The sequence below is a fragment of the Dendronephthya gigantea genome, unplaced genomic scaffold (genome assembly GCF_004324835.1).
Source record: "Dendronephthya gigantea isolate DGI-Jeju-01 unplaced genomic scaffold, DenGig_1.0 000001F, whole genome shotgun sequence".
NCBI classification, from domain to species: domain Eukaryota; kingdom Metazoa; phylum Cnidaria; class Anthozoa; order Malacalcyonacea; family Nephtheidae; genus Dendronephthya; species Dendronephthya gigantea.
In genome coordinates, this window is record NW_021163011.1 from 5,440,344 (window position 1) to 5,455,795 (window position 15,452).

General features: G+C 35.5%; 2 protein-coding genes across 2 annotated transcripts; one reads left to right on the forward strand and one right to left on the reverse strand.

Annotated features, from left to right (window-relative positions):
- Positions 1-611: 611 nt before the first annotated feature.
- On the forward strand, positions 612-5,196 carry LOC114528711 (neural cell adhesion molecule 1-like). The gene is made up of 7 exons (XM_028550390.1): positions 612-737; positions 1,749-1,829; positions 2,313-2,588; positions 2,702-3,025; positions 3,307-3,639; positions 4,233-4,523; positions 4,842-5,196. The coding sequence occupies exons 2-7, from the start codon at positions 1,760-1,762 to the stop codon at positions 5,084-5,086; spliced, it is 1,539 nt and encodes a 512-aa protein (XP_028406191.1). The 5' UTR covers positions 612-737; positions 1,749-1,759; the 3' UTR covers positions 5,087-5,196.
- Positions 5,197-5,243: 47 nt separating this feature from the next.
- On the reverse strand, positions 5,244-13,577 carry LOC114531002 (fibroblast growth factor receptor 3-like). Its single transcript, XM_028552633.1, has 15 exons — positions 13,544-13,577; positions 12,947-13,231; positions 11,803-12,099; positions 11,341-11,682; positions 10,676-10,987; positions 10,066-10,329; positions 9,630-9,830; positions 9,359-9,466; positions 8,875-9,074; positions 8,427-8,549; positions 6,785-6,855; positions 6,571-6,611; positions 6,221-6,317; positions 5,838-5,946; positions 5,244-5,410 (listed from the first exon to the last, which is right to left on the reverse strand). The coding sequence occupies exons 1-15, from the start codon at positions 13,575-13,577 to the stop codon at positions 5,357-5,359; spliced, it is 2,538 nt and encodes an 845-aa protein (XP_028408434.1). The 3' UTR covers positions 5,244-5,356.
- Between the last annotated feature and the right edge of the window lie 1,875 nt (positions 13,578-15,452).

The following is a 15,452-nucleotide window of genomic DNA, read 5'->3' on the forward strand; positions in this document are numbered from 1 at the left end:
TTGATTATTCAGCTACCATTCATTGTTTCCGTTTAGTGGAGGCGGTTAAGTAACATATATAGTTTCGCAGTTTTATAGAATTGTTTCAAAATTTACTAAATATGTTCAAAAGAAATACTTGTATTCTACCCCATGTTGTGACTACACAGCGATGTATAGCCAACCCAACGATTTAGTGCCGCTATACAGAACCACTTTCTTCGTTATTAATGAAACTGATAGGTCAACAGAACAGGCCTTAGCCGGGCAAAATTGTCTTATAGAATTTGATACAGTGGCGTAGCCAACCTGACGATTTTGTCCCGCTATGACTATGTAAATTTCGAGTTATTATAATTATTCATGTCTTTGGAAATTTATCGTTTTCATTAGCATAGTGAACAAATCGACAGGCTTGTTACGCTACTGATTTGATACCGTATATAGCTGCTTGTGGTGTGTCTTACCGCAAACGTACGTGTATAAACAACTATATAGAAATTCATTCTTTTCTTCGTTTTTTGACGTGCATGTGGGTGTACCTACAAAAAATTACAACAATTTATTGTTTCTGGAACTTATAGAAAGTTCTAGAATTGCTCCAATTACATATTATTATGCATATGCAATGGACCGGATCTCCTTATATAAACCTTTTTTCAACATTGCGTTTGTCAGTCAGCTTGCACTACTTTGGTTCAACAACACTCGGAATCACTTTCTTCGGATTCAGGAATATTGCTGTAGTTCATCTCAAGGTAGGCAATTTTATGACATGTATTGACACACGATGTCAGATTTCCATTCATGCAGTTTAGAATTTCTAGCAGCATGTCTTAAATGTATAGCTATATTCGTTTTAATTAATTAAGTAAAGATTGAGTGGGTGGAGTGATTCGAAACAAAATTGTTTCCCAACTTAACGGGCGAAAAAATTAATTCCAACCATAGTTAACGTACGCTTGGTACGCCAACAGCGCGTATCAAAACTGACAGTCTATATTTAATAAAGACTGGTAGTCTAATTTTAATTGTGTGGATATAGGGAACGTGTGGCGTAAATGAGAGATACAGGGTGTACTAAAAAACCAAACCTATTGAAATCACCCATATAACAATGTTATAGTTGAATGCCTAAGCACCCTGTTGGGACCCACAAGTGTATAAATGTTTGACACTAAATGATGACACTGAAATTTGTTTGAATCCGCAAATGATTTTTATTGAACATATTACAATTTACAAATATGGATAACAGTTGTAGGTACACAACTCAAGCACCATGACCTTCGACAGGTCCTTCTTCTCTGGCAAATTTTTCATTAACTTTTGTTTTTAGGATTTTGCGTTGGACTCCGACTGGCAAAAATTCGCGAAAAGGTCATTCAAATTTTAAGAATAAGTGATTTCAGTAGTTTTGGGTTTTTTGGGACACCCTGTAGGTGGTATAGTGAATGGTAAACAATCCTATTGTCTTTTGGCATAATTTGTTATTCCATATAAAGGAAATTTTATAGACAAGTCCTATCTACTTAAGCTACTATTTGTCCAAAATATGAATAATCTTCCAAAGAAAAAAAAAGGCATCCTATATGACTCAGTTGTAGGGCTGATTAAACTTTATGTTTTATGGTATACCTCAACGATTTTGCGTTATCATAATAGATGAAGCACCCGGAAATACCTGATATATATTTTGCCAGCTATATAGGGTGTTGATATATAATTGATACAATGTATTTATCTTTTTTTTTGTTTATACAACACAGGAAACCCACAGATGGCTAGCTCAGTTTTGAAGTGTGCACTCTTGCTGTTATTGATTGATAGCGTTATCTCAAACTGCTCCAGTAAGTGGCTACCATACCTTGTGGTGAACTGATGAATGTAAAAAAATATTATGACGACGAATTTAACCAAATAGGGTCACATATGCATTAACACGGATTATTACTTTTTGACGGTTTTCCGGTAGAGACATGCAAACACCAAATTTGCTTATTTCCTATAGCCATAATGGCGAATGTGAATCACATTATTCAAATAAGAAAAACTTGAATGAACGTACGTGTGAATGAACTTGTAAAATACATGCCCTCCGATGTTAGTTCGTTATAGCATTAGGTTAATTCGGCACATGGAAAGGGCTATATTTACGATCCCTTTCATCTCAGGTATAAATCAGGGCAAATTAACTTGAAGAAAAATCGTTAATCACTAGTTACAGGTCAACTTTTCTTTCCAACTTTACCCGCGATCGATGCTCCGTTTCGCTGAAGGAAATTATTTGGTGCCTATATGTATATAAAATACCTGTTTAAATCTTTTGGCAGATTTTAAATGGGCAGACACCGTTCATAATAATTACATTTGGTCCATCGTTGGCGAGTGGAGGGTTGTTAATTGCAGCGTTAATGACAATAAAAATGTCAATGCAACGTTGTGGCTTAACAAGGCTAAAATAAGGACAACTGACCAAGAGCGGCGAATAGTAATGGTTTCGAAAAATGTGTTTAATGTAACTGATCTCCGACCTAACGACATGGGAAATTACTACTGTAAAGCGTGCGATCTTTGGAAGACTCCAGTCAGAATCAATGTTAAAAGAGGTAGGATCGTATTTTAACAATGCATTCAAGTAACCACCGTTATATCAATGAACAGACAATCCTTTCACGCCTGGCAACGAAACATATTAAATATCTTTTGCTCATATACTTAGGCAAAGCATTTGCAAAACCACAAGTTACAAAAAGACCAAACGTTAGCTCAATTGTATACGGAAGTACTGTTACACTAGAATGTTCGTTGACTGGCAGCTACAACGATTATGAAATGATATGGTTTAAAGTGACGTCGAATGGGAAGTTTTTGAAATTAAGATCAAGAATGCGGTCAGTCTGGTCGTCTGATTACAGCAAAAAAGTACAAAAACAAGTACTGAAAATAACTAATTTTACAAAGGAGATTGAAAGATATTTTTGTCAAGTTAAACGTTATGCAGTTAATCATGTTGGCAGAACATTCGTGAAATTACTTTTACAGGGTAAGTTGCATAATCTTTCGACCTTGGTCGCTGGATGAATTGGTTTACCCTGCATGCGTGTTGTGAAAATGCTGGTGTTTTGTCCTGATCTTTCTTGGCGCACGAAGTATAGAGGGTGGTGACCTAGTTTACGAGCGGAAAATTTGGATCATGTAATTATATAGTCATGAAAACACGTATCAACCTTTACATGAATGAAAAGAAATGCAGTACTGAAGAAATTTCATATCTCGTGCGCCCTTTAGTTCCCTCTAACCCTGAATACGTTTTCCATTTTTTAGAATTGTCTAAGCCTATTATTTCAAACTTCTCTTGCGGTGGAAATTTGATCGGAAACGAGAAAAAAGACCATGTAGTCAATAATAGTGTAACAGGTACACCATCTCCGGATTTTGCTTGGTATAAATCGGTGAATGGGAAGAGAAAATTTATCGCCATGTGTTATGGGAAAACAGGAGCATGTTCGCCAACTAACGATAAAGATGTCGAAGTAACAATGCAGTCATTTGTTATCAAGAATGCTAGTTATTTACTGCATAACAATGTTACATATATTTGCCAAGCCACAAATGTTAAGGGAAAAGATGAAAAAACCTTCACGATGTTGGTAAAAAGTAAGTATTAATATGGGTATAATAAATCACATCACGATACTCAAAGAGCAATCCATGACAACTGCATCAGAGTTGATAGATATGGAAATATTTGCATGAGGCCAAATTGTCATTAGTGCTATCATGAAAACAAAGAAAACAAAAGGCAAAGACAAAGAAAACAAAGAACTAGTGTGATGTTGCGTTGCCTCAAGTGCAGCTATCTACCAACTCTTAACGACATCTATAGTTAGTATGTCCCCCAAAAAAATGACACTATAGAAAATATCCTTTGTATGCCTGAGCGCTACGCTAAATCAACAGATGCATAGACTTCAGCTTCTTAAATTATAAATAACTCCTATTACAATAAAAGTCCACTTACAATGAAACCATGGCTCAACTGACAAAACAGAGTCTTTGCAGTATAACACAGTATAATTTCATTAAATTCCCTGGTGCTTAATCACGCGCGTTTAACAGAGGTTTAGAAACAATGAGAAAATTTCTATACTGCATGGGTCACTTTTTTGGGACACACTGTATGCTGAATAAGTTTTATACTGAATATATAGTATAGCTAGCTCTATGAACTTGATTCCTTTTATATTTAGCTAAACCGCGCTTGACCGCTCCCAAATCAGAAATTCAACTTTACGCTAAGAATTTGAGTCTGGAATGTTTATTATCAAAAGACTCCAATCCAGCCAACATCTCGTATTCTTGGGCGTACTGCGATAAGAATGTAAACGGTTTAACATCCTGTGATGACTGGAGCTTATTAATTTCACGAAACAAGAAAGTTCATGTTCAAGAACAGGAAGCCGGAGTAAGACTATACCGTTGTACTGTTGAGAACGAAATAAACAAAGATCATTTGATTTGGACAATAGTTCGACCCGTAGGTAAGTGAACGTGTCACACATGTTGCTGGTTCATAAACGTCATAATCATGATCCATAATCCAAAAGCGAGTTTTTTCATCTCAATGCACCGTATTCACTCAAATGGCGCCACCGAAATTTTATTTGTGAACAACAACACTTTAACATCTAATGAACTCGTTTTTAATATTTGTTTAAAACATCCTATTTTGACGTATCGATTAAGCCCTGCAGTTGAAAATAATTAGCGTCGCGCCCTTTTAAGGGTTTGAATGTGACCCTCGTTTGCATATAGAGAGCCAAATGATATTTATTGACTAGTTAACGTTTCTTCAACAGGTAAAGAAATCCCCAAATATATATGCGATAATTTTGCAAAATCGAAATCAGATGAAGGAGAAAAGAAAAGTAGCGGAATAGAAGGAACTTTTATATGGCAATGTATCGCCGCTTTCCTCGCTCTCCTTTTACTTGCCTTGCTGTTCTTCACATTTCGTCGAAGAAACCAGCCGAAGCCGCAAAATTACAACATTTTCGTTCCTCGAATTCCAGTATTTATGGACAAAAATGGTGACAGTGTTTAATCTTAAATGTATAGTATCAGAATACAGACTGTAAGATCTTGTTGCTGATCTATAGGAATACTTTCTCTTTATTAGGAATTAATTCATTTATATACTGTCTTAAGAGTTTAAACATTAATTTAAAATGTTTCATCAATATGTGGAAAACCTACTTTTTCTGTAAGTCTATAATCTAATAAACTCATTTTATCAGAGTCGATTCTTTACATTTACGCTGACTCATTTCAAAGGTTTTCATCTGCGCTGGTAGCAAAAATCACCAGTTGCAAATTATCTTTTACATTGGCAGAGATCTGGTGTCCCACTGTTATGATGGCAGTTGTGCTACAAAGAAAAAAAATGAAGATTTTTCTAATATTCAATCTCTGTTACGGATATAAAGATGCAAATATTTCGAATTTATTCCAAAGTCATCGATTTACCAATTCCATTTTTGGTTCATTAGTGTAGAAAACAAATAATTTGAATTAGATTAGCAAGCTTGATAATGACTTTGGAAAAGCTCATAGTCGAAACATCACCGGCGTTTTTTGCAATGCGATTATAATATAATATACTGTAGTTTTCTTGTTCTAGACTTTTTTCATAATGATGTCAAACGCGGAAAGTCTGATGTTACACGAAATTTGACTAGCTCAACAAAAATATCGAGCCCATCAAACTTCGTGTAACATCATACTTTCCGCGTTTGACGTCATTGTTCTGTTCATGCTAAACCATGACTATTCCACACGCATGCAGTATAACTAACCTGAAAATTTCCATCGTTATGAACATAGTCATCGAGGATTTTTACTATCGATGCAAAAGATGGACGATTGCATGGATCGTTTTCCCAACATTGATCAATAAACTCAGAACTATTGTAGTAAATAGAGGGAAAATAACCAAAAGTTAACTCCTACTGGTTCGAGCACAGTGTATTATGAAGACCAGTACAAACTCGGTTGGTTATACAAGAGGCCCAGGCATATATTAGCAACACAAAGCAACTCTAATTAATGCTTGTTTTCATATGTCGTATAGAGCATCGTCGATGAATTATCGCGTCAATTTTTTATATAGCTATTTCTTACTTATTTCTTAAAGCATATGCTTCATAGGAGTATACATTCTATAAGAACTCTCACATACATATTTGAAGAGCAGCATGTTGGTATTGTCATTCGTTTACCATCCATCAAGTATGGGAAAACATCAAGATTTGACAAGCCAGGATAGGGCGTTCTGCCTGAATGTACATATAAGAACTAAATTCCGGCATGCTGTCCGTTCAACGAGAATTACTACATACATAACAACTTTCATATACCCATGCATAGGAGGAAAATCCATTTGAATTATCAGTGACCAAATGTGCTATTCAAACTTTCTGGGGGCGACCCTAACTCGTATCCAGGATTTGTACGACCCTAGGTATATACGAAGTTATATAATCCCAAATGAAACTAATTTGCCGGAATTAATCATATTAAATCGCCTACCCAGAGTGAAGAGTTCCCACAACACAATACCAAATGACCATCTATAGAGGAGAAAGAAAACTAATAGAAAGAGGATTTTGTTACACTTCCTAATAGCTCTTCTTTTATCAGCATATGGATTTCGGTAGTTTAAACCCGAGTTTAAAACAGGTTACTGCATGATTTACTACTTAATTTTACAACAAGTAAAACAGGACTTTTTGTAGTTGCTTACACGTCTGTTTTCTCTGTGAAGACTGAGTACTGCATCGATTCAACAGCCATCCATTTCAGAGGAAGAAGAGACTGGAAAGACAAAATAATGCATCTAAGAAAGATGTAATATCAGTATATCACAATGTAATCATGCATGTGAATAATATAAAATGATAGATGTACGATTATAAAGAGGCATGTTAAATGAAACTAAATCATCAATTTTCTTCACTGTTTTAATTTGAATGTTTAGCTATATCGCTAAAATTTCAAATAATATGCGTATAAAATAGTGTATAAAGTCGCATAACTTCGCCTCAAATTTGGTGTAACCACTGCCTAAATTTCACAAAATTTTTATGCGAAAATTTTTATGCGAAGTTACTGATTTGTGCATGTTTAAGGCCGAAGTTGAATCTGGCATTTTGGTCGCGTCGAATGTATTTCAAACAATGGATAATAAGATGATAAGCGTAATGAGGTTGATCATCTCATTTTTTTGGGGCATAAAGGTTATACCCTTGCACTGAGGCATATAAGTTTTAACAATAGGATTAACAAATTAAGCCTGCAGTTTAAGCGGCATATTTGAATACGAAGGCAATCATTAAGGCATCAGGTTTTCTTCACCCGTCCTGTATTTGTTGTTGTCTCTCGGACAAACTTGTTTAAAAATAGACGTATATCAATGTAATCAATAACAATACTTGCTATATGAGTGCATCTACGAAAGAAGTATCTGCACTGGTGTCAGCTAAGCTTTGGGAACAATTAAAGAAGCAGTTAAATTTCTTACAACTAGTGACAAGTATATAACAATTTTAAAGTGCTAAAGCTGTGGTGATCAGAACTAAACTTTATAACTACGTACATGGATATACTGTGAATTTGCGAATGATGATCTTAAGGTAAGAATATGATATATTCATTTTGTGTCGATTTGAAACAAAAGGGATATCAAAGCATGTTTGACTGCGTGGATCTAAAATTCGCAAGTTATCACAACACGTTTAGCTGTGTTCAAAATGCTCACATGGCCTTCACATGCAAACTCACTCACACTCGCACTCATTGATTGTGACAGAGAGATTTTATTACTGATCAATGAGAAGGTTCTTTCTTAATCACTGGAAAGACTTAAGGTAAAACACTGAAAATCAAGCTTTTATTCGACTAAAAATATCGTTATGGAAACGTTGTGAGAAGATTGAGATCTCTCAAAGATCTCTCACTTAATATAAGTTTGCCGAGTGTGAGTGCATGAGCTGTCACGTGCTTAATAATTTCACAGGCGTTGATCGGTCAATCGTGCATGCGACATCTTAAAAATCAGCGTTTGAATTTTTAACATCCAGAACATTGACAACACAGGAGCATGTTATCGTCTCAATAAAAAAGGAGTATGACTGATAAATTCGTGTTGCAGAACGTGTCATAATTATATTGAGCGCCATAAAGACTTGAACCAAGTTCTTTCTTAACCCACATGCACTGGATGTTCAAGCCAGATTTATTTGTGAAGTGTCTATCACCCACCAATTCTTTGAAATTCGGAGCCATCGTACCATCTCAAACACGAGCTGTCGGCTCCGGCCTAATAAATGCTTTCGTTTGAAAATATAGAACCAAAGTGAATATAATATTCAGTTTATGATACTTACACTGGATTTTTTAACGTATTCTTGATATTTGTACACATCTCTTGCCAAACCAAAATCAGCGACTTTGGCAACATGACCACGCCCAAGCAAAATATTCCTCGCGGCAAGATCACGATGTATGACCTATGTAATAAAAAATAGAATTGGGAACATTTATCGTTCACTCGCAACCTTTCATCGTTCGCTCGTAACTCTTGTACTAAGTACGGTGAATTATTCAAAACTCGTGCAAATCCATGCAAACTCTTTTTTGATAAGTTGCATCATCACCATCTCCGTTTGACCGGGGCTTAAATTGCATGTCTTTCTAGATTCATGCTTTGATTCAGATTACAACACACACAATTATAGTTGATTGGAGCTAGTCTCAGCTGGAGTAGATTATTTTATACAAAGAATTCGCTCATATAGAGTAGTAACTATCAATACTAATAAAATATGCATGGACCTTTCTGGAAACAAGAAATTCCATCCCCTTTGCAATCTGGAAGGCAATGTAGATTAAATTTCTTGGTCCAAACCTGACTGACATGTTTACAGTAAGGGATGACTCATTCTCTTCATAACGATGTCTTCCATGTCGTAAAAAGGATCGAAGATCACCGTTTGGACAATATTCCAAAATAACCCACAGTTCATAACTCGTTCCTGTATTCAAAGAACGACAACAATGAAATTAATCTTTGACTATATTTTGGCAGTAACAGACGTACCTTATTATTATAGCTTAAGTCATTAAAATAGTTTGCGACATTGTTTAACTACTAAGATAATAAGATCACATCATCACAATGCTTTGCACTGAAGTAGTTTACCTTCATTTCAACAATATAAAACATGTTAGTAGAATATGTATAGTGAACGTCTTTAAAACTAGCTTAAGGCTCGTTATGTAACTTCCTTACGCAATGCACAAATTAATTCTATCGTACCTTTTGTGCAAGCCCCCAGTAGGTTGACAATGTTTTCGTGCTCTCCTGCATGGATTAATATTTTCAATTCTGACTTGAGATCAATCAACTTTTCTTTATCGAAATCATCTGCAAAAGCAGATACAATCCATTATGAATGTATATTATATATTGCTCAACCATTGATAAAAGTGCATATGATTTGTGTATAACATTCAGTAAACCTTTAAATGCTGAGTGTATAGACAACTATATACAATCACAAACACGTGCATTTCGTGTTTGAGCCGACCTTTAAGTTTCTTTACGGCAACTTCTGTGACGTCTTCTTCGCTAACATAGCTGTTTTTACGACTTCTTAGCGTTCGAATCAGCACCGATAGACGAGTTCGATTAACTCTGTCTTTTATTAAATCTCTTGGGTGAAATTTTGATATTCCGCTTGCATGAGCAAGCCAGACACTGGCAAATTCCCCCTTTCCAAGTTCAGAATCTATATCAAGCAGAAGGGTTTTATAATAACTGAGCTGCTAATTATTTGAGATGACAATCAAAGCGTGCATGCATGGCAACCCGACTTTGCTATGATTTGGCGGTCGGGTACACCCTTTGGCACTTTTGTGACGTTAGAGATCGGGCTTCGTGACTTTCTGCTATAAACGTCTTAGGTACATTTGTGTTTATATCTCTATCTATTTCATTGATTATTAGGTGGGAACTTTACTCACGTAAAGAAACCCTTCCTCTTGGGAATTCCCACTCTGGAACATAGGGTAACTTTTGAATCTGTTCGCGAATGTTTTTATTGTAATCAAGTTGATCAATGTAGTCATGAATGGGAGGATACGAAAATATGTATAAACCACCGTAAAGTTTAATCCTTTTGCACATGACAATTGAGACGACAGTAACAACTAACACGAGAAATATTCCAATAGGAATGATGGTACTCAGAAGGTTTGAAAAACTGTCTTTCACATTGGCAAACGATTCTATAAAATATGAAAAGGAAAATATATAAATGTGCGTCTATTTGAAACATGGACGTAGAAAAGTTAACAAAGTAGAGCTAGGCGGGAGAGGTCTGCAGGGTCAGAGGTGGTAGGGAAAGGTCTGCAGCTACCCAGATTATAAAAACCAGCAGCTACTTGAGCACTTCTTGTTGGCACATTATCGCAACACCTAAAACAATTTTTTCACGTATATATGCCTATGCAAGGTACACATACATAATACAAGTTACACGATTCTGATGCACTGCACTTGCTTGAGACAATAACTTGCTGCATGTCGGCTTTGCACACCGCAAAAAGAAGACCTGAAGAAAGGAATATTTACCTCCCATCTTGAATATTTCATAGGAAATGTGATCCGTTCCTAGAATGTTTTCTGCTTTGCAACGATAAAGCATTCTTTTCTTAGGTGGATCTTTAAGAGTAATAGAGGAGATTAAGCTTTCCTCTTTTGTTATTACGGAAATTGTTGTCCAGAAGTAATCGTTACGAGAATCACATGTTGATTGTTCTGGTTCACAATATTGCCAGGTGAAATTGATTGTCTTTGGGTTAACTCTCTTCACAGAGCAGTTCAGTTGCATTTCCTTTTGAAATATGTGGCTATATTGTTTAACAGCCTCAAGCTGGGGTTTTGCTTGTGAAATAGAAAGAATATATACGAGGAAATTAGTATAGTAAACGTACTTTTGGTTGTGGGCTATTCTATTTATATTCACTCTTATTCGAACTAAAGCAAAGTATAATATACTGAATAGCACATGCAACTCATATGTCATATACGTATGATGTCAACTCATATACGTATGATGTAATTATCGAAAGGGTCTACAAATTATGACATTTTGGTTAAAAAACATGCACGTTTAGTCAGAGCCACACAGTGGGGCTAAAGGGGTAATTTTCTGGGGATTTGGTGTCTTAATAAGAATTTTTCCCTGGGCCCCAAATATACTGTCAGTGAAAAAAGCCTGATAACAGCATACTCACTGTGAACCCTGATGGTGAACGATTTACTAGCCTTTCCAAATTTATTGGTAGCCGACAAGCTATATGTCACATTATCATCCCTTGGGTATTCCACTTTCAAAATCCTGAATCTAAATGAATTTTTAGAAATCTTGTCTTCCCTCCAGCGGCTTAGGATGCAATGGCTCGAATTAGATGAACATGCTATGATTTTCTCCGCATGTAATTCATTCTTTGACCTTAACCAGACAGTGTTTGGTTGCGGAATACCATGTACGGAATAACTGATAGTTAGGTCGTCGTATTCTTTCATCATTATTTCTGATGATACATAAAATCCAGAAAATGACGGAGGTCTGGGCTCTATACGAACAGATTGGTATGTAATTATGCTGACATGAAGAACACGTGATAAAAATAAACCAATAGAATTCAGGAATTATTTCAGCATTTACATACACATTTTGATAATCGTTACTCTACCTTGTGATTTCACAACAACTGTATCATTCGCGATGTATTTAACAATGAAGCGCATAATCTCACACAGATAGATCCCATCATTCTCCTTGGTCACATTTTGAATTCTTAATTCGCGTTTGATGACATTCTTATCGCTAGTCGATTCAATACCCCGTAGTTCACCTGACCCAACTTTGTACCATCTTACGACATATGAGCCATATACCTCACATACCAGAGTGACTGAACTGCCATATGGTGTTATTTTCGTACTCGGAATCTTGGTAATGTTAGGTCTTGCGAACGCTTTTCCATTGACTAGTGAAAGAAAATAACTTTAGAAGTTGTGAATATAATATAATAGAATATCTTCTACATCCTCAAAATGCATGGTCATGCAGTTGTACGAAAAATGGATATAGTGATATGGATTTACCGGATTGTTCTTTATCTCGTCTTCTCTTTCTATATATAAATTGTTGTTTCCAAATACGTACGGTTTAAATAATTGCTTTTCAAGACTCAAGTCTACACCGGGTAAAATTAACTATTCGTTGCTTTCATGAGCTTATATAGACTCCAGGAGCCGGTTGTTCAAAAGCCGGTTAGCGCCAACCTGGGATAACCTTTTAATTGCTTGTTTACAAAGTTGAATATCTTTTTTCCTAAATATTTTCTGGACCAAAAGAAGTCATATTTTCTAAAGTCATATAACGAACAGTGGTTAATTCAGAAGCTCATAAACTAAAAGACTAGATTAAAATTTAACCCAGGGTTAGCGCTATAACCCAGCTTTGAACAACTGGCACCAGTAGTAGTCAACCGAGACAGTGTTTTACTGTGCATGCGCTGCATGTGGAAACCCACCAATGCTAAGTAAACTAGATTGTGGGTACACCACGTAAGTATTTAATACTGCAAAGCTTTCGGTCCGTTAACTCCGGCCTTCATCAGTTCAATATTGCACTGATGAAGGCCTGGGTTAACGGACCGAAAGTGTGCAATATTAGATACTTACGTGGTGTACCTATATATCACAATCTAATTTACTTACTTGCTGTCACGATGCAAACGTGCAAGAATATTACCACTAATGCTAGCGGTTGCTATATCAATCCTGTGCGCAGCCCGCAACCGTCATCTGGATCTGGTGTCTTATATATACCTTTTACATAGAGCTTGCCAACAAACTTTTTCAATCCACAATTCGCTACACAGTAATAATGCCCTTCGTCACTCTTTTTGATCTTCGATAAAAGGAACGTATTCCTTTTTATAACTTGAATGTCGTTTCCATCAGGTATTCGTTGAGATAATATACTTTCTCCCCATTTCTTTTGCCATAATGTTGCATTGGACTCGTTACCCTTCAACCGACAGTCAATTTTCCACCATTCTCCGATCAATAAACTATATCTACTCCAGAAAGCACCCGGTGTGATCCATTCATCTAGCAGTTTTAAATGTATTACGTTTTTCAAAAAACACCTCTTACTATGCACTGCACTATTTATCTCATATTTATATATAGACGCGTATATGCATTGGAGTGCATGCAGGTGCAAAATATATTCACCCTTTGAAACTCCCACGCGCAGTGACAAAAAAACAAAGACAAATATTTTAACCCATGCAATCCTTATTACACGTATATATGTATATAGAAATTACAGTTACTTAAATTTGCTTACCTGATTCGGAGAACAGCCGCTATTTTTTTGAACAGTTGTTGTTAAAAGACTAGTAATGCATGTGAGCATACCAAAAACCACCCGAGTTTGGTATCCCATAGACATTATTCAAGATATATATGCACGCTAAATAAAACCGTCGAAATAATATGTTATGCTACAACACTTATTGTTCAATCCAGTTACTTCTGAAATTTTTGTTTCTATTTCTAAGAATGTTACATGCATGCATGTAAAATGTAGCTATATATATATATGTACATGTTGTGAAAATAAATTTCGTTCATGCATGAAACATAACTATTATATTAAGTTCATGCATGAAACATAACTTATATTAAGTTCATGCATGAAACATAACTCATAATTCATGAGTCTTATTTGAACTACATGCATAACTTTCTCAAATTAAACATTCATGCAGCAACACTCGAAACCACCACTAGTCATCTAGAATCAAGATAGTTACTGTATCTAAACTACACCATGTACGAAATCTTATTAAATCAAACTGTCATTTATATAATTTGTTCTGCCTTACCTTCGCTTTTCGCTTCAGTTAAGTACTTGCTCCACAATGCTTCCAAAACACGTTTGCTGTACAATTTAATCAAAATTTGATAAGAAAGTAGTATTCTGTATAAAAACAGCATCTGTTGGGAATTAGAGATAAAAATATTGCACGAAAATTTACTTAATGTATATGATATCGCACGAAGCGATCACTCAAGTGCATGGAACCGCAAAAAGGTGTCTACTTGCAATATTTGCGCGCGTAATCAATAGAAAAGAACCTTACGTGCACTCGTTTGTTTTATTTAACATTTATGTTGAAATTCCCCCCCAAATTCAACATCGGCGAAGGAGCGGTACCTATATACTGCATGGGATGGAGGATTCCAGCTATAGACTATTATATGCATATAATTGTTGTGATTAAGCCAGGCAATTAGGCCGATAAACAAAATCCAACACTCTGGGATAAAAAACTGTAGCACGAAAATCCAACACTGCAGGCATGCTCAAAAACTGTAGCAGTTGCGAAAAATATTGCCCTGCCTGAATTCTGTGTATACGTACTATATACGTTTATGTACTAGTATTACTAGTATATAATATACACAAATGTATATATCACAAGTATATATTTCCACGTACCCCTATACACTGATTCCACAATTAAACTTTGCTTTTTTCTTCATTTTAAGATACGCTTTCTAGGTTATTGTTGGAATTCACTGCTTAGATGAAATTTCAGCCTGCATAGCTGAAATCTTCCATGCATCCACTAACTATGACATCATCTTCAAAATTAATCACGAGGGTTTCTGCATAGACTCTGCCTTCAAAATGGTCATCTATGTTATAATGTTATGATTCTTTTAATACTTTATAGTCTTAAGTTAAGTGTGCATATACACTTTATTTATTATTATATATTTCTATTAATATTGGGTATATACTCCTCAGTATTAGCTCTATGCGGAGACATTTGCGAAAATCAATAAACTTTACAATGCTACAATCCAATATAAAAGCGTTGCTAAGAAGTAAAAACTGCCCTGCATATATTTAGTATGTATATATAGTAGTGATATACAATACGTTTAATATATTTCTGTTTGTATTTATATACATATATTTTAACGATTTGCAGTGAGTTGAAAAGTACGTTATTGATGGATGCATGCATGCATGCATTGTGTTGGTATATATATGCAGGTGATTAATGATCCTAATACAGACTTCAGCAATAATTCGTTTGGCTAAAAGGATATAGCTATTGCAACTATTTTATTTCAACACAAGCTGCGGTCAAGTTTAATGAAATTTTAATCTCTGTGACTGTATATGCCGCCTACACAAGCCGCATGCATGCAGCTTGTCCTAATGATAGCGATCAAAAGATATATAACTATATAGTATAGTAATAATTCGTAAGCAGTTTTTTTAGACATGCAGGACACAACGAGTTATTTC

What these genes read in the sequence shown, in the direction of transcription:
- LOC114528711 (XM_028550390.1), top strand. Translation starts at nt 1,760, where the DNA reads ATGGCTAGCTCAGTTTTGAAGTGTGCACTCTTGCTGTTATTGATTGAT. An exon ending in CGTTATCTCAAACTGCTCCA is followed by an intron (nt 1,830 to 2,312) that starts GTAAGTGGCTAC and finishes ATCTTTTGGCAG; the next exon opens with ATTTTAAATGGGCAGACACC. An exon ending in CTTCACGATGTTGGTAAAAA is followed by an intron (nt 3,640 to 4,232) that starts GTAAGTATTAAT and finishes TTTTATATTTAG; the next exon opens with CTAAACCGCGCTTGACCGCT.
- LOC114531002 (XM_028552633.1), bottom strand. Translation starts at nt 13,577, where the DNA reads ATGTCTATGGGATACCAAACTCGGGTGGTTTTTG. An exon ending in CCAAACTCGGGTGGTTTTTG is followed by an intron (nt 13,232 to 13,543) that starts GTATGCTCACAT and finishes TAAAACTGCTAG; the next exon opens with ATGAATGGATCACACCGGGT. An exon ending in ACTGGGGGCTTGCACAAAAG is followed by an intron (nt 9,075 to 9,358) that starts GTACGATAGAAT and finishes CTTTGAATACAG; the next exon opens with GAACGAGTTATGAACTGTGG.